We start from the raw sequence: 25170 nt of genomic DNA on the forward strand, positions 1-25170 counted from the left end.
AATCCATTTTGAGTTTATTTTTATATATGGTGTAAGAAAGTAGTTCAGTTTCATTCTTTTGCATGTAACTGTCCAGTTTTTCTAGTACCATTTATTGAAAAGACTGTCTCCCATTGTGTATTCTTGAGTTCTTGGTTGTAGATTAATTGACCATAAACATTTAGGTTTATTGCTGAGCTTTGTGTTCTGTTCCATTGATACATGTGTCTATTTTTACACCAGTACCATATTGTTTTACTATTTTGATTACTACAGCTTTGTAGTATAATTTTTAAAAATTTTTAATTTACACTGTATCTTTCTATTATCCCATTGTTGGGTATTTGAACTTACTTTCTTTCTTTCTTACTTTTTCTTTTTCTTTTTCTTCTTCTTTTTCTTTCTTTCTCCTTCTCATACAGAAGAACTTTGCCCTTCCATCAGCTTATCTTAGGGTTATATTTGCTTGTGATCCTTAGAGCAAAAGTAGATATATGTTCGGAACTTCTAATATCACTTGGGTATATTTAAAAGCTATAAGAGGGTGCTTTCAATAAAAATAGAGGCTTTTATAGATGGCACTTGAACAAGGTTTGTCAAGAGAGGCAGTATAGAATAGTGGTTAAAAGCATAATTATAAGAAGACAGAACTCACATCTTGATTCCATCTTGTGTGTGACCAGAGGAATTTACTAAACCTCTGTGCAGTAGCTTTCTCATTTGTCAGATGGTGGTAATAATAGTATCTCGCTTGTAGGGTTGTCTTCAGGATAAATGAGATAATGCATGCAAAATGATTAGCGCAAGGGCTGGCACAGATAACAGTGGCTCTATTTCCATGGCTACTAAGAATGTTTCCTTTCCTTCTTCTCGCTTTGGCTGCTTTTCTCCCTCCTCCCGCTTTTCCTTCCCCTGACAACCTTTGTTTGTGTTTCCATTTTCCTAGTCTTTCTCTGGAATTTTCATTTTTGAGTTTTCATTCTCGGGGCCAGCAATCCAGGATTTGGGTGGGTTAGGATGACCTGGCCAGAAGAGGATAAGTGGTATGGGCATAATCGCTTTATGCAGGAGACTCTTGGAAAGCCACCCTTGTTTCCTTTCCTTTGTGTAAAACTGTTGAATTTCGTTTTCAGCAAGAATTAGTGACGTCACAGGGAAGAATGTCTGAATTTACTTTCAGGACGGATAGCTGTGATGTTACCTCAGCGTCAGAAGATGTGGGAAGTAGTGATTTCTGGGGGTCGTGTTGATTCTTGGGATGGGTTATGTGCTTTAGGAATGACATTGATAATTTTAAAGAAGGGAGAAGTTTAATACTGGAAATTTTTTTTTATCAGTAAAATGTGTCATAAGAGTGACACATAATATTTGTGAGGAAAAAGAAGTTCCCAGTTTGTTATCTTTTTAGCCTTTTCCTAGAGGTTTAGTGGTCATTAGAAAGAAATGTTTGCTACCAGAGGTCTTTTTTAAGAGTTTATCTAGCATGGTTTTTCAATCTAATTTTAAAACTATTTCTTTCCAGTTAACAGAAGATGAAATTGCAACTATTCTTAAATCTACTCTGAAAGGACTAGAATATTTGCACTTTATGAGAAAAATACACAGAGACATAAAAGCTGGAAATATTCTCCTCAATACAGAAGGACATGCAAAATTGGCTGATTTCGGAGTGGCTGGTCAGTTAACAGTAAGTGTAATAATTTTGGAACCACTTGTGGGCTATATGTCCAGGTTTGTGACTGAATGTTGATTACCTTTTGGAGGAGGTGATAGGAAGAAATACATAACTACATTGTTCTTGGAGAGAAGGAGCCATAATTTCATATTATTTATTATTTTTATTTACAATTTAAGAGACATTAAATGAATATGAAAAAATGTTATTGAAATGCTTAAGTGTTTAAAAAAGAAAGCTACCTTGATCCATTTCTGTAGCTTTTATCGTTACAGTACTATTTTTAATGACTATCTTTAATGAAGATAGTGGAGATAAGTTACTTGTGGGCTCTTGCTTTTTACGGAATTCAGAATTCTGAAATATGTCATCAGTTGGGTTTTAGGAAAATAGTCAATATTTTATATAATCTATAGTATTTGAGGGTTTCACTATACAGTTTAATGAATATATTGGCAAACAGAGTCCCTTAGTGTTTTTGTAGTATTATTTATGTCAGTGTAATGTTTTTGCAGGATACAATGGCAAAACGCAATACTGTGATAGGAACTCCGTTTTGGATGGCTCCTGAGGTAATTCAAGAAATAGGCTATAACTGTGTGGCTGACATCTGGTCCCTTGGCATTACTTCTATAGAAATGGCTGAAGGAAAACCTCCTTATGCTGATATACATCCCATGAGGGTAAGAAAATGATGGTTTGCTAAAAACGTTGATGTTATGTAAGTTGCAGTTTTGTAACGTCAGTGTAAATAAATAAAGTAAATTAAATAAGTTGATTTGAACTTAGGTTCTGTGCAAAAAATAATAAAGTTATCTGTCAGAGGTTAGTGATGTTAACTTTTTTCCTCCCACATCCTCAATGGTGAGAAAAGAAGTGAAGGCTGTATTTCTCTTTATAGTCACTGTTTTCCTCCCCCCAAAATATACCTGGAAAATTTCCCCTTGCTTTTCAATAGAAGAAAGGATTGGTAAAGTCACTGTATTCTTCAGTTTATCCGTCGTTTCCTCAGTGTGGCTGTGGAGGCCTTGGACAAAAAAATCAATTCTCACTTTTCTACCCACTTTGTAAATTCTGCCTTTCTGTGTTTTCTTTTTCCTTTTTTTCTTCTCTCATCTGAAGTTAATATTTAAAAAGCCTGACTTCTAATATTGGTACATACCTGTAGGCAAATTGATCCTATTTCTTTAGTTGGTGCTTAGTGAGAAAATCAAATTTGTATTTTGAACACTATCATACACTTCTATGAACTCCTTTTTCCAGGATGACGTTTTTGAGTTTGAAGTACGTACCTTACATATTCAAGTCTAACTGCCTCTCCTTCAGAGTTTGTCATGATACAGTTTTTAGGTTTCGTAGTATGTGAATCTCAATTCATCATAGGTAAGGACATCTGTCTTTGTGAACTTATTGCCCTCTAGTGGCTAGAGCCACCTCAAGAAGAAAAGAGAATGCAGAGAGAGAGCAAGCGAGCCAGGATATGTGTGTGTGTGTGTGTGTGTGTGTGTGTAGAAGAGAAGATGGTGTTAGGGTGACTGGAGAAATGTGTGAAGTAAATAGATGGGAGGAAGGAGAATGCAGTATTTTGGAACATCTGAAAAAGAGTAAATTGGAATTATTTCTGATAATGCTATTGTGGATTGAATTTCAATAATACAAGTAATGGTGTACTCTACTGAAAATATTTAAAAATCTGCCTGCCACTTCAAGGAGAATTCCAAGTAATAAAATTGAGTATAATATGTGTCATCTTCCTTGTGTATATAAATTATTTTTGCTAAAGTGAAAAATAAAAATGGCATGAATTGTTTGCAAAATTACATGAAAAATTTTAAGGTCAACATAAAACCAGCAACACAAATTCTTTTTTTTTTTTTTAAAGCGTTTTTATTTATTTATTTGACAGAGAGAGATCACAAGTAGTCAGAGAGGCAGGCAGCGAGAGAGGAAGGGAAACAGGCTCCCTGCTGAGCAGAGAGCCCGATGCGGGGCTCAATCCCAGGACCCTGAGATCATGACCTGAGCCGAAGGCAGAGGCTTTAACCCTCTGAGCCACCCAGGCGCCCCGCAACACAAATTCTTATTTCTTCTCTGATTATTACTTAGCTTTGGTATTTTTAGTTATAATATTTTAAGGTGATCCTCAAACTAGGTGTATTTGAATTTGATTTTGAATTAGTGAGGTTAACTGAATTATCCAAGGCATCCTAGCCAAGTGCCAGAGCTGGAATTTAACCCAGGACTTAGATTATTACTCTTCTGCTTCCTCCTTGTGTAGATCTTATTTTTCCAACCACGTAGATCAACATATTAAATTTGACCCTGAGGTAGTTTCTCAGGTATTAAAGAATTGTAGTATGTGGTTCCCAACTTTCAGAATCTTAAATATCACTTGAGAGTTTAAATTCACACATATAAAGTAATTAAAATATACTTGAAGATAGTATTTTTCTTTAAAATTCTATCTATCAATTATCTATCTACCTATCTAGCAGCATCTTTCTATCTCACTCTTTTCTACCAGCCTAAATCCTACTCATTCAAGTTTCAGGTCAGATATTATTTCTACATAGAGTCTTCCTTGGTAGCCACCACCTAAGTAAATTTCTTTTTTAAAGATTTTATTTATTTATTTATTTAGTGAGCAGGAGGGGGAGGCAACAGAGGGAGATGGAGAGAAGCTCAAGTCTGCGGAGTCTATGATGAGCGCAGAGCCCAATGTGGGGCTCCATCTCCCGACCCTGAGATCATAACCTGAGCCAAAATCAAAAGTCAGACACTTACCCAACTGAGCCATCCAGAGGCCCCTAAGTAAATTTCTTTCTTTCCTCCCAACTGTGTATGGGCAATTCTTAGCCCTGCAGTTCTTTGGACAGTTTATCAAGTGTTGCCTTGTGCATTTCCAAATACAGTAAAGTTTTAAGTTGCTGTTTAAATTATGTTATCAGGGGTGCCTGTGTGACTCAGTTGTTAAGTGTCTGCCTTCGGCTCAGGTCATAATCCCACGGTCTTGGGATGGAGCTCCACATCGGGCTCCCTGCTCAGCGGGAAGCCTGCTTCTCCCTCTCCTCTCCCTGCGTATGTCCCCTCTCTTGCTGTGTCTCTCTCTGTCAAATAAATAAATAAAATCTTTTAAAAAATTTATAAAAAAATAAATTATGTTACCATTATATATCCTTTCTCATGTTTGTGAACTGCTTTATACAAAGTCGAGTATGAACTGCAAGTATTGGGAAACTCTTGAGGTCGTGTGACACGTTAAACAATTTTCACTTGAAGGCTCAGATTTTATCATTGGCAACAAATATGATGGTGTTCCTTGAAAAGGCAGAGTCACTTGGTTCATTTTTGAGAGAATGTCCATCAGATGTCCATGTCAGAGTAACTACAGTTTTTCTGCCAGTCATTCCTTCAGGTGAAAGTGCTGTTCCTTGAAAGACGAGGTGCAGCTTGGTCAGCTGGCTGTTCAGTCACACAGGTGCTTTTCCTTGAGATAATCCTTGCTCTTCTGTGTGCAAGGCTTGTGCTTTGTGTGTGTTTCTCATTTTATCATAGGGAACGTTAAAAAGATACGCATTCCAGGGTGGACTTTTAATAAAATTAATAATATTTCCTGCTTCAACAAGGCTTAGATTCGTTTGGCGGGAGGTCAGATGGGAGAATAAAAGAAAGAGCTGTCCAAGAGAGAAAAAAGGGAGTTGAGGACACAGCTAAAGTGAGGACTGTGTTGTCAGCAGGGCGATTCTTTGCTCTAGCCTTGCTCTAGCCCTGCTCGGCAGTGGAGTGCACTATTCTGGCCGTGATCTTGGGACTGGGTTTAAATGAATGAGTATCTCGGAACAACAGGGCTACAACGCATTGAAGGATGCTGTTGAGAGACTTGTTCGGCGGTTACCAAGGGGGTATAGCCTGGAAAGAGAGGAGAGGGTATAAGGAATGGAAGACCAGGGAGCTAGACAGTGGTCTTCCTTCTTGCTGCATAGAAGTTACGTGGAAAGCTTTGAAAAACATTGTGGTGACAGAGCCTTCCCCCAGACCAGTTATTTCAGAATCTCAGTGTTTTCAGTGAGGTTAAAGAGCCTATGAAGTGGTAGTGAAGGTATGACGGTATATCCCAGGTATGAGCTGGGAGTAGGTGAGTGAGTGAAATAGTGAAGTTTTCTTTTTTTAGTTTTCTTTTTTAGTTAAATAATTTTCTTACTTTAAGCACTCTGTGATATAAATATTTCAATCTCCATTTTAATGAGTGGATTGGGTAAAATGGATATTTAAAGAATTATGAGAATTTCAAGAATTATGTTTTCCACAACTTGGAAGTGGCAGAACTGAGTTAGGGACTTGTGCTAGTCCATTTCTTGTCTTGACAAAAAAGAAATCTCTTTTGTGTTTATATGTCAACTGTATGGAAGTGAAGGAGTGGCTAGCAAAATAAAAATTTGCAGGCATTTTAATCTCATAATTTTAATTATTTAAAGTACAAACCTAAATTTTTCTGTTGGAAGAAATATGGACAATTTTTTTTTTTTTTTTTTTTGGAGAGAGAGCACGTGTATGCATGAGTTGGCAAGGGGAAAGGGGCAGAGGGAGAGAGAGAACTAGAGAGAGAATCTTAACAGGCTTCACACCCAGCGTGGAGCCCAGTGCAGGGCTCAAGCTCATAACCCTGAGGTCATGACCTGAGCTGAGATCAAAATTGAACGCTTAACTGACTAAGCCACTAAGGCACCCCAATATGGTAAAATTTTTTATGTTCTACTCATTTTTTTGGTGGTGGTGGGGAACAGTATACCTTATGAGATAACCAATAGTTTACAAAGTTGTCACAGTGGAATGAAGATAGGGATGATGGAAAGACCAGTGTAACAGATGGAAGTAAAGAATGCTATTTTTTTTTTTAAGATTTTATTTATTTATTTCACAGAGAGAGACACAGTGAGAGAGGGAGCACAGCAGGGACAGTGGGAGAGGGAGAAGCAGGCTTCCTGCTGAGCGGAGGGCCCTATGTGGGGCTCGATCCCAGGACCCTGGGATCATGACCTGAGCCGAAGGCAGATGCTTAACGACTGAGCCCTCCCCCAGGAGTCCCAAGAATGCTAGTTTTTAAAAGTGAAGGGTATTATATAATTTACTGCATATAGATAGCTATCTGGAAGAGGGGGCTAAGTTAAGATGTGGTGGGTCAGCTTCCCTAGCCTGCCTTTTTACATGCTAATCCTTCTGAAATTCTCTTTGGCCAGTGTCACAAGGTTGTAGCCCTTCTGGCCATGCCTACCCTCTAGATGTATGTAAGAGAAGCAGCCCCAGAACAAGGAAGCTGACTCCTAGACTGAGTTTCCTAGTCATATTCTCAGATACACCATCCTTCTTGTATGGCCAGGCTCCAGGCCTGCTCCAGTCCTATGCTTTGCTTAGACCAGCGAGAATTAGGGTCAAGAAGAAATGGATAATTTAGAATGGGGTTGCTCCTGCCTAAATAGTTATAAATTAGTATTGTGATTTTCATTGACAAGCTTTTTGTTGGACATATAGTTTGAGTGTCATTAGAAAATGAAAATGATTAAATTGGAACTTGGCAGTGAATTGAAAATGGGTCTTTCAAAAGTGTTAAGGCTGAAGTCATTTGTTTTAGTTTATCATTTATTAAAGATTGATACTTTCTTTAATCATTCCTCAGAGAGAGTAAGAGGTATTTGGAATATAGATATTCAAGGAGGAATTTCCTAGTAAAAAGAGCTTTCAAAAACACTTGATTTGTTTGATGGCAAGGGATAAAAAGTTTATAGTTTTTTACAGCTTTCTCTCTTTCTCTTTTTTTAAAGAGAAATTTGTAGTGTGTGCAAACTATATCTTTGCTGTGGTGAGAGTAATAATTATCTGTCTAGTAAACGGCAATCATGAAATAGACATTAAAACATGTAAAGCTTTGTGAACAGGAGAGGGATGAAAATGTGCTTATAAATTTACATACAGCTAATAGATTAAGATAGATTAAGGAGTAATGACAAAAAGATTAAGGAATAATGACAAATTGAAGTAAGTCTGCTCAAAATGTTAAAAGAAACAAGTTTTGTCAAAACCCAATTTATTTTAAAAGGTTAAATATGAAGGTACTGAATTAATTTTGGTCAGTTAAATATAACTAAATATAATATGTAACATATAATATAAAATATAATTTTGAAGTCAGTTAGCCACACACTTTTTTGGAGATATGCCTGTTTCTCAGCCCTATAGGAAATAAAAGTACCAAAAAGAAAAAATCAGGAAATGAGTGAATAGTATCATTTTTCTAAATATCTATCTGTGTCCCTGCCATCAAACCCAGACACATTCTTTCTTAGCACTGAGACCGTACTGATTCTTTTATTTATTTATATATTTTAAAAAGATTTTTATTTTTTATTATTTATTTGTCAGAGGTAGAGAGATAGAGAGAGAAAGAATGAGCAAAAGCAGAGGGAGCGGCAGGCAGAGGGAGAAGCTGGCTCCCTGCTCAGCAAGGAGCCTCATGAGGGACCTGATCCCAGGACTCTAGGATCATGACCTGAGTGGAAGGCAGATGCTTAACTGCTTAATTGCTTAACCTACTGAGCCACAGGGGCGTCCCCACTACTGATTCTTTTGAAAACAGTTTTTGTTCTGTTTTTTTTATTTTACAAGCTTTTGTGTTTGATTACACATTGCCTCGTGTGGTGGAGGGGATAAGGACAGAAGTGTTTGAGTCAGAATAAGGACTGTTTGAGACAGCCAGCACTGTGACGGATTGTTTGGCATCAGCTGAAGGAAAGATAATAAAAATGAGAATTTTACTTCTGAACAATATAATATGAATGTTTATTGCCTTTTAAAAATAAGATTTTGAAATATATTGTATATTTCATGTATATGGGAAGATTTATGTCAAATGTGACTTGAGATGATTGGAGACATGTAAGTGGCAATTTTCTGGAAATTTAAGTTATATACAGCTTGACAATCTCTGTTTAAGAGTAAATTAGGAGTTCCTTTAAACTTAAAAAAATCTCTGTCTGTCTTTGTCTTTATATAACCTCACATCACTTACTTATGAAGAAAAGAACCCTGTAGATATTTTCAACATGGAAAAGGTATTTTTGATGAGTGTTTTTGAAAGTGATGTTATCTTTCTTTCCTGAAGAACTTTTTCCTTAACCTTGCTGTTTTTTCCAACTAGCCTCTTCACCCCCATCCCTTTGGGGGAAACAATGCATTTTAATAAGTGAAATAAATGCTTCAGTACATGCAAAGTAAACACAGGCATTAGAAAAAAAAATCACTCTTTGTACTGCATATTAAAAAAGTAAAACACACAGTAGCTTTCCCCTATCTCAAATCACATGGTGCTGCTCCTTTCACAACCAAATGTATTCCTAATCCAACAAGGCATTATATCCGTGTCTAAGGAGTGAAAACTGAGATATCCATTTTTTATCAAATAAAACTGAATCAATGACCTCCTTCCTGCCCAGTTAATGATAAGATTTGGTTGAGAAATCCTGGAAGACTGGGCTTGAGTAGAGGTGGTAGTGGAGTGATACTATGGTCAACGTAGTTACATGTCTTCCAACTCCCTGTCCCTACTCTGTATGGCTTGGTAGACACCTGGCCTGTCTTAGTGTGTGTGCATGCACTGCCTCTTGGAAGATTCCTCACAGGCATTTAACATGTAGGACAAAAGACAAGTATCTTTAGTTTGTCTGGAGGTGGATGAGGGGATGTGGGGGTATTAATTCACAGAATTAATATTCACTTGTAGGAACATCCTGGATGAAAGCCTCTGTCTACGAGCCTAAGATTACATGGTACTACCTTCTCTGTGGTCTGCCCTATAGACATGCTGGCCCAAATTCCCCATTCACTGGGCCAAGAGCTTGTAGACAAACCTCGCACCTAGCCTCCCCTGCATGGGGCGGGAGGGGGGGTGGCTTCAGCACTTTGCCCTCAGCCCTCGTGTTCGTGGGCCTCATATGGGGCCAGGGACAGCTGTGGCTTAGTGGTGAAGCCCAGATCATCTTTTTCTCTTGGTTTTCATAAATAAATTTTGGCTTGAATGACATCTTCTCTGATTATAAGGCCCACTTCCTTACTTTTTATTTAATCTTTTTACCCCCATAATAGATTCTTAGGGCTGTCGTAACAAATTACCACAAATTTGGTAGCTTTAAGCAACAGAAATTTATACTCTCACAGTTCTGGAGGCCAGAAGTCTGAAATCAAGGTGTTGACAGGATTGCAGTCCCTCCTGAGGCTCTAATGGAGACTCCATTCTCTGCCTCTTCAGCTTTTGGTGGCTGCTGGCAATCCTTGACATTCCTTGCATTGTAGCTGCATTATTCCATCTTGGTCTACATCTTCACATTACCTTCTCCTCAAATTTTCCTCTGCCTTTCTCTTAAAAGGACACTTGTCATTGGTTTTAGGGACCACATGGATAATCCAGGGTGATATCCTCCTTTCAAGATCCTTGACTTAATTATATCTGCAAAGACCCTTCTTTTCCTCAAATGAGGTCACATTCAGAAGTTCTGGGGATTAGGATATGGCTACATCTTTTGGGGGGCTACCTTTGAGCCATTATACCTTCCGTAATCTATTTTGTCCTTCTAAATTGAGGGCATGTGATGTGATGAGCACTAGATGTTATACACAACTGATGAATCATAGAGCCCTATATCTGAAACTAATGATGTACTATATATTGGCTAATTGAGTTTAAATAAAAAAATAAATTATCTACAGTTTAAGATTAATAGTGACTAATATTAGGACATATTTCTGCCTTTATGTCCTCATTTTTTAATTGTGGTAAGATGTGCAGAACATAAAATTGTCATTTAAACCATTTTTAAGTAAACAGTGAAGTGGCATTCACTCACATTGTTGTGCAACCATCACACTGTCTGTTTGCAGAAATTTTTATCATCCCAAACTGAAACTGTGCCCATTAAACAATAATTCTTTGTTATCTCCTCCCCACATTTTGTCACCATCATTCTACTTTTAGTCTCTATGAGTTTTGACTGTTCTAAGCACCTCCTATAGGTGGAATCATACAATATTTGTCCTTTTATGTCTGACTTCTTTCACTTGGCATAATGTTTTAGAGGTTCATTCATGTTGTACCATATGTCAGAATTTCTTTTCTTTTTAAAGCTGAATAATATCCTATTATACGGGTATACCTCACTTTGTTTATCTGCTCATCCATTGACTGACACTTGGGTTGTTTCCCCATTTTGGTTACTATGTATATTGCTATTGTGAACATGGATATACACTTATTTTTCCAAGACTCTGCTTTTTTTTTTTTTTTTTTAAGATTTAATTTCTTTATTCGAGAGAGAGAGAGAGGTCAGGGGGAAGAGCAGAGGGACAGGTATAAGCAGACTCCACGCTGAGCTTGGAGCCTGATATGGGACTTGATCTCAGGACCCTGAGATCATGACCTGAGCCGAAACCAAGAGTTGGGCACTTAACTGACTGAGCCACTGAGGTGCCCTGAGACTCTGCTTTTAATTCTAATGGGTGTATACCTAGAACTGGGATTGCTGGATCATATTGTTTATATACAGTTTTGGGGGGAACCTCCATACTGTTTTTTCACAGTATCTGTACCATACCATTTTACATTCCGACCAGCCACATACATGGTTCCAGAGTCTCCACATTCTTTCCAACACTTATTTTCTGTCTTTTGGTAGTAGTCATCCTGATAGGTGTGAGCGGTTACCTCATTATAGTTTTGATTTGCATTTCCTAAACAACCAGTGACTTTGAGCATCTCTCCATTGGTATGTCTTTGAAGAATTGTCTATTAATTGGGTTGGTTTTTTTGTTGTTGTTGTTTCTTTTCTCATTTTTATTGACTTTTCTCTAGTATTAATCTGCTTTTTTTCTATTTGCTGAGATCTCCTGGTCCTTTGATTTTATACTGCCTCTGTTTATTATACTTCCAGCTGTCCCCCATCATTCTTGGCACCCCAAGCCCAATACTCTAAGTCCCTTTGTAGTTCCTCCTTTATAATTAGTCCATTGGGAGGTCTTTGAGTCAAAATGTTTTTCACTTCCTGTTTATATGCCAGTGACTTACTAGTCTACAAGTAGAGGATTGTTTATTTGTATTTAATTATATATTACTTTGCTTTATGCAGTAGGTATGTTCTGAAGAAGTTGTGTAAATATTTAATAGGTGCCAATCAGCATTTAAAATTCTCTGGGTTTTTTTTTTTTTTAATGACTCCTTTAGTAATGAGAGAACACTTTTCAAATTTATCTGCCTTATAATTGCGTATATTTTTTATGATGGGACATACCCATTTTAGCAGTAATACAAAATTTAATTGTTAATATTAAGGTATTTTTGATTTGGTATTAATGTTAAAATATAAGAGGTGCTCGTTCTAATGTGGAGACAGGGAATTCAACTTTTGGACCAGCTGGAGAGTATATCTGCTATACTACATTGCTTATTTTGTGTCAGAGAAACTAAATATCATCTAAGTAGGGGTGTTTGATTTTTGAAGAAAAGTACCCTGGGATTTTCTTCCTGTAGTCTTTTATTTCTGTTCCCCTTTCCTCTTTTTCTTTCTAGAGATATTTAGTGCACATTTATCATTTACTGGTTGGACTTTGAGGATGTAGTGGTAAACAGCACAGGCATGTTTCTTATTCTCTTGGAACTTCTGGTCCAGTGGAACTAGCATTCTTTGTTAGAATTATTTAGCTTTCTGGGGTGTGAGGAGAGGGGGAAGTAGATAAATATATTCAGTTTAGAGTTTAAGACCATACTCTGTAATAACTTTATTCCCTTACATATATGGATATTACAAATTATATAGGATCGTGTAACTATAAGAGTTTTATTGTCATTATATACATTGCTTGCTTTTCTCCTTAGAACTCATCCTCATCTTCCTGTTTTTCTCACTGTTGCCTTTACTTCCTTTGACTGTTCTTTGTCCCTGACAGTACATGTACTCCAGTGCTCACACAGCCCCCTCCCCGCTTCAGCTTTGCTTTTCCCTGCTTTTCTTTCTTTTCACATTACCTTTCTTCCTCCCTATCTGTTCCCTACATTTTTCAGAAATAGCCAAGGATCTGGAGGAGTGGGGCAAATTGGATCATTGGAGAATTTCAGTCCTACTTCCAGGACATATGGTTTTTCACTCTATTTGAAAGTTCGAGTTCTTCTGCCCTCTGGTTGTATCCATGTGGGAGTACCAGGCATTCCAGCCCCTAAATTGGGGATTAAGGTTTATTACAGTGACACTTTCAACATATTTCTGTCCAGTCAGTTATTATTCTTGAAGAGATGAACAAGCAAGGAGAACAGAATAAACAGATCTCAGCTTTTCTTGGTTAGGCCTGCTGGGATCATCCCTGAGGGCCTCCCAGGGAAGACAGATTCCCACTGTTAATCGAAATTTAAATCTTGCTGTTGGTGTTGTGTTGCCCAGTGCTCTGTAAACACGGAGGGTTCAAAGGGCTCGGTAACTGTTGAGGAAGTTTTCCTACTGACATACAAATTACCTGAATATGAATTGTAGTTTTGGGGACATGTTTACATTAAGCATTGCTTAGAGAAGGAATCATGGAGAAAGAATTATACTAGAAAGAATTATGTGAGAATCCATCTTTTTAAGATTTTTTAAAATTATTTTTATTAACATATAATGTATTATTTGCCACAGGGGTACAGGTCTGGTAATCATCAGGCTTACACAATTCACAGCACTCACCATAGCACATACCCTCCAGTGTCCATAACCCAACCACCCTCTCCCTACCCCCCCAACCCCCCAGCAACACTCAGTTTGTTTTGTGAGATTAAGAGTCTCTTATGGTTTGTCTCCTTCCTGGTCCCATCTTGTTTCATTTTTTCCTTCCCTACCCACCACAACCCCCTACCCTGCCTTTCAAATTTAAGATTTTAATATATGATACTGACAAAGGCAGTATTTCTCTGTATTTGTATAGGAGTGTTTACAGTATACAATTTAAATTGATATATTAATAATTAAAAGATGGCATTTACATTTGACACTTTTCTTTGACTGTGATCCATAGGATAAAGTGTTTTTTGCATTGTGACCCGTTTTGCACATGCATAGGTAAGTACTGGTTTATATAAGGTTTGTTTCAGTTGTATGGGTCTTCTCTTCTACTTCTACCTTTCATTAAAAAAAAGAATAGGTAGTCCAAATCCATTACATTGGTTTTATGACTCAGAATTGGATTGTAACTTGTATGTATAGAGCAAAAATCACTGTAGCAGGTTTTGGATGTCATATGCTTCCATTGTTGCCACGTAGTAGTGGGTGTGACCTTGTGTTGGAGACTTGTGAATCCTGATGAGTTTTGTTATCTATGATTAGTAGAAATGGACTCTCATCTGTCCACTTCACATTTATTGTGAAGATCAGATAAGATAATGTAAATGAGCAATACGTGTAAAATAGTAAATACTATAGAAATATTAGGTAGCATTATTAAATTAACTTTGAAGTCTCATATTGAGACTCTAAGCTCAAATTCTTACAGGAGGTGCTATATAATAATATTTACCATTGTCACTTAAGGAGCTTTGGCTGTGGAAAGGCTCAGACAATCCTGCCTTTATTTTAGGGAATCTAGTAGGGTTGGAGTTATTGGGGGTCTTACACAGTACCCAGAGGAGTTTATTACCAGCCAGGGTAGGTTCCAGAAAGCTTTTAAGCCCCTGCCGAGAAGACCTTTGCAGCCTCTACTGGAAACCATGTAAATGTAAGGAGCCCATGAAAGCAGGGTACATGTGCATCCTCCTTTCTACCCTCTAGGTAGACTGATGTTTTCCCCTTCATTTTCACTATATACTAGCTCAGTCATGGAAACCATGATTTGTAAGAGCATAGAATGAGCTGCTTTTCTAGGGCAGGGAATTCATACCATCAGTGGACCCCCTGAAATTGCACTTAAATATTGATGTTTGTTCAGATGTGTGTTTTTCTGCTGCAAGTTCATAATTTTTAAGTGACCCAAAAAGATTTAGAACTGTGGGTCTCAGTAGTAGTATCAGTGCCTCTCAAGAGAGTTTGTTATATTGTATATTTAGGATATGATTTTGTTTACTATTCATCACAGCATATCACTGTTCTGTATTTTAATCTGGAACCAGTAAACAGATCTGTATATGATTCCTCTCCCCACCATACTCTTTTATTACTAGAAAGGTTTGTTTTAGGTATGTCTAGTTACTGTCCAAATTTCCTCATCACTGACTAAAAAAAATTTTCATTTCTCTGAATTCTCATCACCTTTTCAATGACCGTCTTGTGGTACTTTTAACTTACTATGTATTATCATAGCTGTTATGTAATTGTCTTATTCCCCCTACCAGATGTCAGGTTTTTTTGTTTTGTTTTGTTTTTGTTTTTGTTTTTTTAAATTTTTATTTGACAGAGAGAAGGATCACAAGTAGGCAGAGAGGCAGGCAGAGAGAGAGGGGGAAGCAGGCTCCCCGCTGAGCAGAGAGCCCGATGTGGGGCTCGATCCCAGGACCCTGGAATCATGACCTGAGCCGAAGGCAGAGGCTTTAACCCACTGAGCCACCCAGGTGCCCCCAGATGTCAGTTTTAAATGCGAGTGTGTTTCATCTTTGTGTGTCTAATTGAACCTAGCGGAATGACTTACACATGAGAGCATCCAATAAATATTTTTGTTGAATATGTGTTCAGTTCCATTTCCTATCTTAAAGGTACTTCTGTGGTGTAAATACTGAAATCTGGCAGGCTCAGATTCTACTTTCTTACAATAATAAATGTACTTATAACTTAGAATCTCAGACTCAGTGAAATAAATTAAAAAATGAAACTAAGTAAATGCTAATCAAATACAACTTGAAAGACTTATCATTACTTATAGCTTGCCTTAGTAAAAGCACAGTTTATTTATTTAAAATTTAAATTTTAAATTGTAATTTTTTTGGTACTTTAGATCCTGTTTCTTTGTTGAAGGAGATCAGAAGGACTTAACTGAGCACCCTTAGCATTGGCCTCTGGACAGTAGTTTTGGTTTGCTAATGGGAACGTAATTGCCAAGCCTTATTGAAGACTTATGTCTTAAAAGCAGTCATATAGATACACTGTTCTAGTCATAGTAAGTTTTGTTTTGTTTTGAAACCAGTCAGAGAAACCATTTAGGCTAGAGACCTGAGCTAGCATTAATTTTAGAAGACATAAATATGTAGGGGTGTGTGTGTGGGGGGGGGAGGTTGGGAGATATCTGAAGGCAGGGATTGACTCTGTAATTCAAGTGTATAATACTTTAAAAGTTCATATTTTTGGAGAAAATGCTATCTATAGCAAATTTGACTTTCAGAATTATGACTGGACAGACATTTTTAGAAAATGAAGATAACATGTTAATGTTAACTTAACAATTATAGTTAAGCTATAATTGATTTAAAATATATATTTTTTAGTTAAATTCCTGCAGAATAGAATTCTTCAGCTGTCCTAGAGGATTGATTGCAGATTAGATTTTTATGCTAACTCATACTAACTTTGTTTTCTTTATAACTTTTACATAAATAGAATCATCTTCATTACATCTGGGATCATTTATATAGCAGAACTACATGTAGTTGTGCTATATATTGAAAGGTAAAGGATAAATGATCAGAGATGACTTTATAAGCATCGTAGTAAAGTGACTTACAAACTGAAGGTCACCATCTTAATTGGAAGGTTTGTGAATCTCTTAAATTCTGGGATCAAATGAGTGATATCAAAGAAAGAAGCAATTTAACATAACAATTGTGGCTTACACTGAACATATGTTCCTGTTAATAGGTTGCATTATGGTCTTTAAGGACTTGTATGTAGTTAGTACATTTTGGTTCATTTGATACCCACAGTTTTTCTTAATTTTTATTAGTGAGTTGTTACAGTGGTTAACAAGAAATACACAGATTTAAGTTGCAATAGTTTTCCCAGGGTTATATGATCTAACTTCACAAGCTTCCTGGACATATGTAGATGCTTTTCTATTTTGCTTTAGTTATGACATACAATTGATATAGGCAAGCATGAAAGCTTGGGCAAATTTTCATTGCTTTTTCTGGATCTTGCTCAGGTTCTGTGGTATTTATGTAAAGCACAATTTTGTTACTTGGGAATGCATGTTGAAATTATCATGTGCACTATTTTGCTGTAGGCCCGTTGGCACTGCCACAAAGGTAATACACTGCCAGTAGGCCATTTCCTTGTCGGCTGCATTTACAATTTAATAGAAATATTACATGACTTTTTAAACAAGTGTTTTGGCAGGGAGGAAATGGCAGATTCCATACAAACAAGCATAGCTTCCTTTCCTTAACCACACTCCAGCTACTCAAGAAATTGTACTCGGTTTCACGTGTGGGGGTTTGGGGGTAGAATGGGAAGTCAGGTTGAAACTGGAATGACATTGATATTTACTATAAAATAGTTATGTATTTTTAACTGCTGGATTTTATTACTATGTAGTTTCAGTGAGTGGCAACCAATATATTTCTGAATTAGAGCTGAGGTTATTTTTATGTAGTTCACCTGGCTGGGAATGTCTGGTTTTGATTGGTTGAAAAGATCAGGACCACCAGATAGGCTCTAAGATGTTAGTATTGCTTTTTATAGGTTTTTATTGGTGTGGTTTTGCTGTGTAAATTGGGCCTTTATGACATTTGCATAAACACTACTTCTTTCATATCAACTGTGGTTGTGTCCTAAAGATGAATCAGTTTGGGGGTTAGAGAATATTGAAAGAAGATTTGGGAGACTTCTTAGTGCTGATATAAAACAATGAATTCCCCGCATATCTTTTGGTCCATTTATTGTAGTTCTCTGTTACGTGTTTCAAACTTGAAAGGTCACATTTACAATTTTTTAGACTTGCTATTCCATCCTTTTTTTTTTTTTTTTAACATACCACTCCACTCTTATTTTATTTACTTTTTTGGGTTTTTAATCACTTATAGTTTTGGATAAAATGCTGATCTCTTTAATTCTAAAATATTTTATACTTTTGGAAACTGTCTATATCAAAACAAATTAATTTAAAAATTTATACTTTTCAGCCTTTATTGTGGCTACCTTCTATATTTTGTGTAGATCCCAGCTCTTTTTCTGTAGGGAAAGAACAGTTTATAGTTAGGCCTTTCCCCTTTTCTTATTGCTTCTGACTTCTTAGCCAGCCTACCTGGCAGCTGTAGTAAGTTACGCTGCTGTGGTGTGGTAGAGACTGGCATTGGGTGTGTTCTTATAGCCATCACAGCATTGGCTTTTGCTATTTTCCATGTTTCAGTTTGTTGGTAATGGACATATGGACATCATATGTTCCACAGAGTACTGTACGAAGCCAATTTGAACTGTTTCCATTTGCCTCAAGTCCAATCATGATATTTATTTTTCCATGGCACTTACCCAGATTATCCATACCTCCTGCTTAGCTTGTGTCACTGCCACCACTGTATTTCTTCTGATTGCCTCCATTTTTTCACAGTATCTAATTGCCTAGCCCCTCTTAGCTTTCTTTGCACAGCATTGATTGATGTTTATAGAATACCCAAGATCTTTTAGATAATAGATACTCAGGTGCATAGTAGTACAATATTCAGCTTGTTTTTTGTTTAAACATAAGGAAAGTTTTATATGCAGCCTCATTGACGAGAATTGAATATTCTAGTGGAAAATTTAGAAGAGTAACAGTATGGTTTCAGACAATATTGCTTACTTTTTTTTTGTATCAACAGTAACAGCAATGTGATCTCCCCAGGTCCCTTTAATATATTAATTCAGGCCATAATTCTATTCCTAAATTTTGAAGGGAAGATCCTAGATGCTTCCTTTTAGGCTTGAGAAAATACAACTATGTTATTGTTTACCGTAGTGGCTCTGCAGCTCTCTAGCCCTCTGTAAAGTCATTTTAGGTGTTGATTTTCAGAGTATGAATAAATGAGTTGCTGTCATTCATGACATTTGGCACACCATTGCTGCGACTGGGAAGCTTAGCTTTTTACGGGAGTGCATTTGTTTATTCATTCAGATATTTATTGAACACCTGCCATGTACTGGTGACTGTTCTAGGTGTTGAGGACGTAGCAATAAGAAAAAGATGAAAATTTTTCTTTATTGAACTTGTATTCTAATGAGGGAGAGAGATAATAAAGAAGAGAAACACAGCATGTGTTATGTTAGATAGCAAGAAGTCCTACAGTAGAAAAAATAAAGCAGGGAAGTGAGAGAGGAAATCTCAAGCGTGGTTGATGTGTTAGGTTTCATCATTGAGAAGATGACATTTGAATACAAACATGAAGTAAATGATGATATCTGGATGCAGAATATACCAGGTAGAGGCAACTAACTGCAAAGTTAGTGGTACGTAAGTGGGAGTGTCCCAGGCAACTCACAGCACAGATTAGATACTTTAAGATTCCAGTAAATACTTAGGCTTTCTTTTGAATGAGATAAGAAATCACTGAGGATTTCTGTGTACAGGAGGGACATAAGGATACCCTGAAGAGTTATGAGGGTGGAATCACATAAACTAGTTTAGTCGGCTTGTATAAACCAACCAAGAGGTGGTGGTGGCTAGGAAGAGGATGGTAGAAGGAGTGAAGATAGTAGGAAGTCGCTGGTTTCTGGTATATTTTGAAAGTGGATGAAGAAGATTTGTTGATAGATCAAGTACATGAGAACATTGGCAATGCTAAAAAGCCACTCTATACAGCTTTTGAAAATGGCTCTTTTCCACTCTGTCAAAAATGGCAGAAAAATGGATGGAATAGAGAGTTTATTATTCCAGGAAGCCAAGCTACAGCTGTAATGCACACGTCTGTAGTAGGAAGGAAAGAAGAAAGAAGAAAGTAAAAACACTTACACTTGTTACACATACAGGTTTACAGTTAACATTTTTATAGATGGTATTTGTGTTGGCTTTGCATATATATATATGCCCATGAGAACATACTGTTTTTTAACTGAAATTGAAATAATGAGATCGTGTTGTTTTGTTATTTTCATTTTCCATTGAGTGCTGTGTTTTTTGTTTTTTGTTTTTTTTAAAGAATTTATTTATTTATTTGGCAGAGAGAGATCACAAGTAGACAGAGAGAGAGAGAGGAGGAAGCAGGCTCCCTGCCGAGCAGAGAGCCCGATGCGGGGCTTGATCCCAGGACCCTGAGATCATGACCTGAGCCAAAGGCAGAGGCTTAACCCACTGAGCCACCCAGGTGCCCCTGAGTGCTGTGTTTTTATAACTTCCCCATATCCCTAAGTTTTTTGAACCTTAAAATATTTTAAAAATTACTTAAATACTTTCTATACATTCTGCTTTTGTGATAAGGCTTCAAAATGAGTGGTTTCTTTTCTTTTCTTTTTTTTTTTTTAAAGATTTTATCCATTTGTTTGACAGAGATCACAAACAGGCAGAGAGGCAGGCAGAGAGAGAGAGGAGGAAGCAGGTTCCCTGCTAAGCAGAGAGCCCGATGTGGGGCTCGATCCCAGGACCCTGAGATCATGACCTGAGCAGAAGGCAGAGGCTTAACCCACTGAGCCACCCAGGTGCCCCAAGTGGTTTCTTTTTTTTAAGGCAAAAGGGAACAACTTAGGTCAAGAAGCCATCGTCAGTCAATAATCCTGAAGTGGGTAGAAATGTCCTTGGTTTAAATTTTTCATACTAATATTATTATCATTAATTAACATATATTACACTTTTAAAGAATGTATTATGGCAACTTTTAAATTGAAGTGTATGTGTCAGTTCTCCGTGGATTTTGTTTTTCTGGTTTTTTTTCCTATAAGTATGATTTCTATATAGAATTTTTTAAACCTCTTTTAGAGGAAATTATTTTTGAGCTTAAGAAGCTGATATTTATATTGCAATTTATAATACTGTCTTTAACTTTGTATCAGTAAGCAGTCTTAACCAGCTGGATGATTGCATCAAGCCTAAATAATTAACCATATCAGAAAACATGCAATTAATAACGAACAGATTGTTAGATACTTCCTGCTAGCAGTACAATCATTTAAAAAAGAAAACATTCTAAATGTTTTTTTCATTTAAAATGTATTTTACCTGCCAAAAAATACAAATGTGGTTTTCTTAACCTTGAACACTGATCCATGCATGTGCAGTAGGGAAGCATTACTCTTATTGCCAGCTAATTAGTTATTGAGGTAAGTGGAATTATTCTCCAACTACCTGACTCCTTCTGGTATCTCTTATGTTTTTGGTGTTCTGCATTTATAAAATATTCTGCAAAGTTTTGAGCAGAAAAGTTTTGAAAAGTTCTGAGGAGAGAGGGTAAAAAAGTACCCCTACTTGGGGATTTGGGGGAGGAGGGTAAAAGAGAAGCCAGGGAATAGGAGAAGAATTAGGAGTTTATGGTATCTCAGGTAAGGGACAAAGTTTCAAGAAGGTGGTGATTGATGACTTTTTACAAATTCTTGTCTTTTTTTTTTTTTGCCAGTATGTTGGGTAGCATGAAGAGGTTATTAGATTGGAGGTCATGGTTAACTTTCACAATGTGGCTCAGTGGAGTGGCGGGGCAGAAGCCAGTTTCTAAGAGATCACAGAATGGATGGGGAGAACAGAAGTGGAAGCAGCACCAGTAGAAGATTCTCTTTGAGGTATTTGGGAGTGAAGGGGGAAGAGAGAATTTAGAGAAGATGTTTGAAGGTGTCAGGGTTGTAGAAGGTTTTAATAGGATGAAGGGGCTTAATCTGACTTCAGAATGAGATGGAGGATCCAGGGAGAGCATTAAAGATGTAAGGAGTGGGGCCAAGGTTGATAAACAGTGAAATAAGGCCCTTGTGAAGATAGAAGGGGATGTGATTGAGGCTATGAAAGCAGCCGTTAGCCATGGGGAAAATGGATTGAAAGTATATTCTGTTTAAAAGCTTGACTATCGGGACGCCTGGGTGGCTCAGTTGGTTAAGTGGCTGCCTTTGGCTCAGGTCATGATCCCAGCGTCCTGGGATCGAGTCCCGCATCGGGCTCCTTGCTCAGCAGGGAGCCTGCTTCTCCCTCTGCCTCTACCTGCCACTCTGCCTGCCTGTGCTCGTTTGCGCTCTCTCTCTCTCTCTCTCTGACAAATAAATAAATAAAATCTTTAAAAAAAAATAAAAGCTTGACCATCAAGTGCTATATTTTTAATAGTTCATCACTTATTGCTGCAGGAGCAATATAAACATTTTGTAAGGTTGCCAGACTTGGGCAAGGCCAGTAGGCTGAAGGGCAGTAATATTTCTGCTAAGCATGCTTGGTTTAGGAGTGCTGGTTAGCTGTCATAATGGTTTAATTGCTTACAGAATATTCAGAAACCTCTTAGCAGGTATATTCTGACCTGCTGTGAAAGTCGTTCAGAGTGAAACCAATTTCTGAAGGACATCTCCTAACTTTTTTTTTTTTTAAGATTTTATTTATTTATTTGACAGACACAGATCACAAATAGGCAGAGAGACAAGGCAGAGAGAGAGGAGGAAGCAGGCTCCCCGCAGAGCAGAGAGCCTGACGTGGGGCTCGATCCCAGAACCCTGGGATCATGACCTGAGCTGAAGGCAGAGGCTTTAACCCACTGAGCCACTCAGGCGCCCCACATCTCCCAACTTTTTAAAAAAACAATTATTGGAGAATATACAGAACATAAAATTTACCATTTTAAGCATTTGTAAGTGTACAGTTCAATGACATATATATTCACCTTGTTGTACAACCATTACCACCATCCATTTCCAGAACTTTATTTTAAAGTTTGTTTCCTTTTTTATATCGTAAAATACATGTAACATAAAATTCATCATTTTAACCATTAAAATAATTTTTATTTAAGTAGGCTCCACACCCAGCGTGGAGCCCACTGTGGGCTTGAACTTACAACCATGAGATTAAGACATGCACTGAGATCAAGAGTTGGATGCTTAACCGACTGAACCACTCAGGCGCCGCTCATTTTAACCATTTTTATTTATTTTATTTTATTTTAAAAAATATTTTATTTATTTATTTGACACACAGAGAGAGAGAGAGAGAGCGCGCATGAGCAGGGGGGAACGGCAGGCAGAGGGAAAAGCAGTCTCTCCACTGAGCAGGGAGCCGATGTAGGGCTTGATCCCAGGATCCTGGGATCATGACCCAAGCTGAAGGCAGCCATTCAACTGACTGAGCCTCCTAGGCACCCCATTTTAACCATTTTTAAATGGCTTTAAATACGTTCACTTTATTTTGCAGCCATCACCACTGTTCACCTCTAGAACTTTTCATCATGCCAAACTGAAGCACTGTACCCATTAAACTGTAACTCCATATAACTTTCACCAGCCCTAAGTAACCACTATTTTGCTTTCTCTTTCTATAGGAATTTGACTATTCTAAACACCTCATATAAGTGGAATGATACAATATTGCCTATTTGCATCTGGCTTCTTTCACTTAATAGAATGTCTTCTTCAAAGTTGATCCACGTTGTAGCACTTGTCCAGATTTTGTTCTTTTTTAAGGCTGAATAATATTTCATTGTATGTGTATACACATTTTGTTTATCTGTTCATCTGTTTATGAACACTTGGTGTGTTTCCCTCCTTTGGCTATTGTAAATAACGGTGCTATAAACCAAGAACATGGGTGTACAAATACCTGTTTGACTTTCTGCTTTTAATACTTCCAGATATATACCTAGAAGTGCAATTTCTAGATCATACGGAAATTAATTCTATATTTAACTTTTTAATATTGTTTTCCACAACTAACCCAATTCTTCTGGTATTAGACATACAGATTGGAAGGCATGCAGAATGTATAATTTTTTATTCAAATTTCACAGAACTCTATGTTTAGGATAAATCATATTTAAATAATTCCAGGAAGTTAGCTGACTTACTTTCTTAAAGATAACATTAAAAAAAATAATAATCTTTATAGTCATAAAGTTCTTTCTCATAGCACATGTGGTGTAATGCTGTTAACAATGTTGATGTGTGATGAAGAATGTAGAATGCTTTATTTCCCACAAACCTTGTTCATTTGAACTATTTTTATTCATAAAGCACTTAATATGTATTTTTCATCATTTGTTAAACTTTGGCTATTTAAAAAAAGCTTGACCTAAACTCTTGCTTTTGAACCGGTAAAGGTCACATGTGTGATGTCCCAATTCTTTGACCAACCTCAATGTATAATAATTGAAAGTTTATTCCAGTAACTTAATTTCATATTAAAATTATTTATGGCAGCTTTCTTTTGTGTTTATAAATGTATTTTTGAAATACAGTTATCATTCTCAACAGAAACCTTTTGTAACACATTGAATGGAAATTTGTAAGATAAACATTAGGCATGACAAAGAAAACAAAAAGACAGCCTTCTAACAGTAAAGAAAATATGTGAGGCAAAGAAGTGGAAAATATGAACTGTTCTCTTGCTTTTGGAATATTTCATGGTTTTTCTTTAGAGATAGAGTAGAAAGTGCCTCGTAGTTTCTCCTAGTAGCTTTTTATTTGAAATGAAAAGTTTTCAGACTTGATGTCTTGCTGCTGTTATAATTGATAGTTTGGGAGCTGACTCTAATCTCATTTATTGACATAGTCTCCCTAAACTAGCATAGATCCTTCAAATTTGGAACATAGAATGCTTTTTTTCTCTACCCATATCTTTTTTTTTTTTTGGCCTTTAAATAAGAACATGAATTAGTGATCTCGATAGCTACAAACTACAGCCTTATGATTTAATGTCCTTTTTAAATTTGCTTTCCCTGGGCTGATCTAGTTTTTAATTCCTATTTTGTCTTCCATTATGAAGAATTTTTCTGATTTATTGAAAATAAATTGAAAAAAAAAAGAATTAAATTAAAATAAAATAAATTGAAAATTCCATTGAGTTTGTAAATATATGTGTGAGTCCTTCAGTGGCATTTTACATATAATATTATTTTAACATCTTGGTTATAACAATATATTTATAATTTGTGGGCTAAAATTTACAGTATGTTTTTTCAGTTGTCATTTTATGTGTATTTTCTTATTAATTTAGCTCCTTTTTTCCTAGATAGTTAAACATATAAGTACTGTATGTCAAAAATTACACTCACAACTTGGATAACATGGAATAGTAAATATCCACAGTAATATTTTAGTTTCCTTTTTTGTATATGTATTTTCTGTGTGAGTATATTTTTTGGCAGAAATGAGTTCCTGATAGATGAATTATATAATTTCATGCTAAAATTAAATGAAATAAAATTGTTAAAGTGAATACTTAAAAATAAACATAAAACTCTAAGCCAATATATATAATTTGAATTTTTGGAATATAGCATAGTATCCTATGTATTTACTAGTTTTTGTGGCATGGATAATAATTATTATAGCTGCCATTTGTTGAACTTCTCTATGCCTATCAGTTTTAAAGGTATCAATAAATAGTTTATTAGGGCACCTGGGTGGCTCAGTCATTAAGCATCTGCCTTTAGCTCAGGTCATGATCCC

The 25170-nt window shown here is 36.6% G+C and overlaps 1 protein-coding gene across 1 annotated transcript in view; it reads left to right on the top strand.

The window, feature by feature from the left end:
* STK3 (serine/threonine kinase 3) overlaps positions 1–25170 on the top strand; it is a 268999-nt gene that overhangs the window by 84309 nt on the left and 159520 nt on the right. The window contains exons 5-6 of the mRNA XM_080800926.1: positions 1502–1666; positions 2170–2337. Of these exons, the coding sequence (XP_080657052.1) occupies positions 1502–1666; positions 2170–2337 (333 nt within the window). The remainder of the gene's footprint in view (positions 1–1501; positions 1667–2169; positions 2338–25170) is intronic.

The sequence above is a fragment of the Martes martes genome (assembly GCF_963455335.1).
Source record: "Martes martes genome assembly, chromosome: 4".
Classification (NCBI taxonomy): Eukaryota; Metazoa; Chordata; class Mammalia; order Carnivora; family Mustelidae; genus Martes; species Martes martes.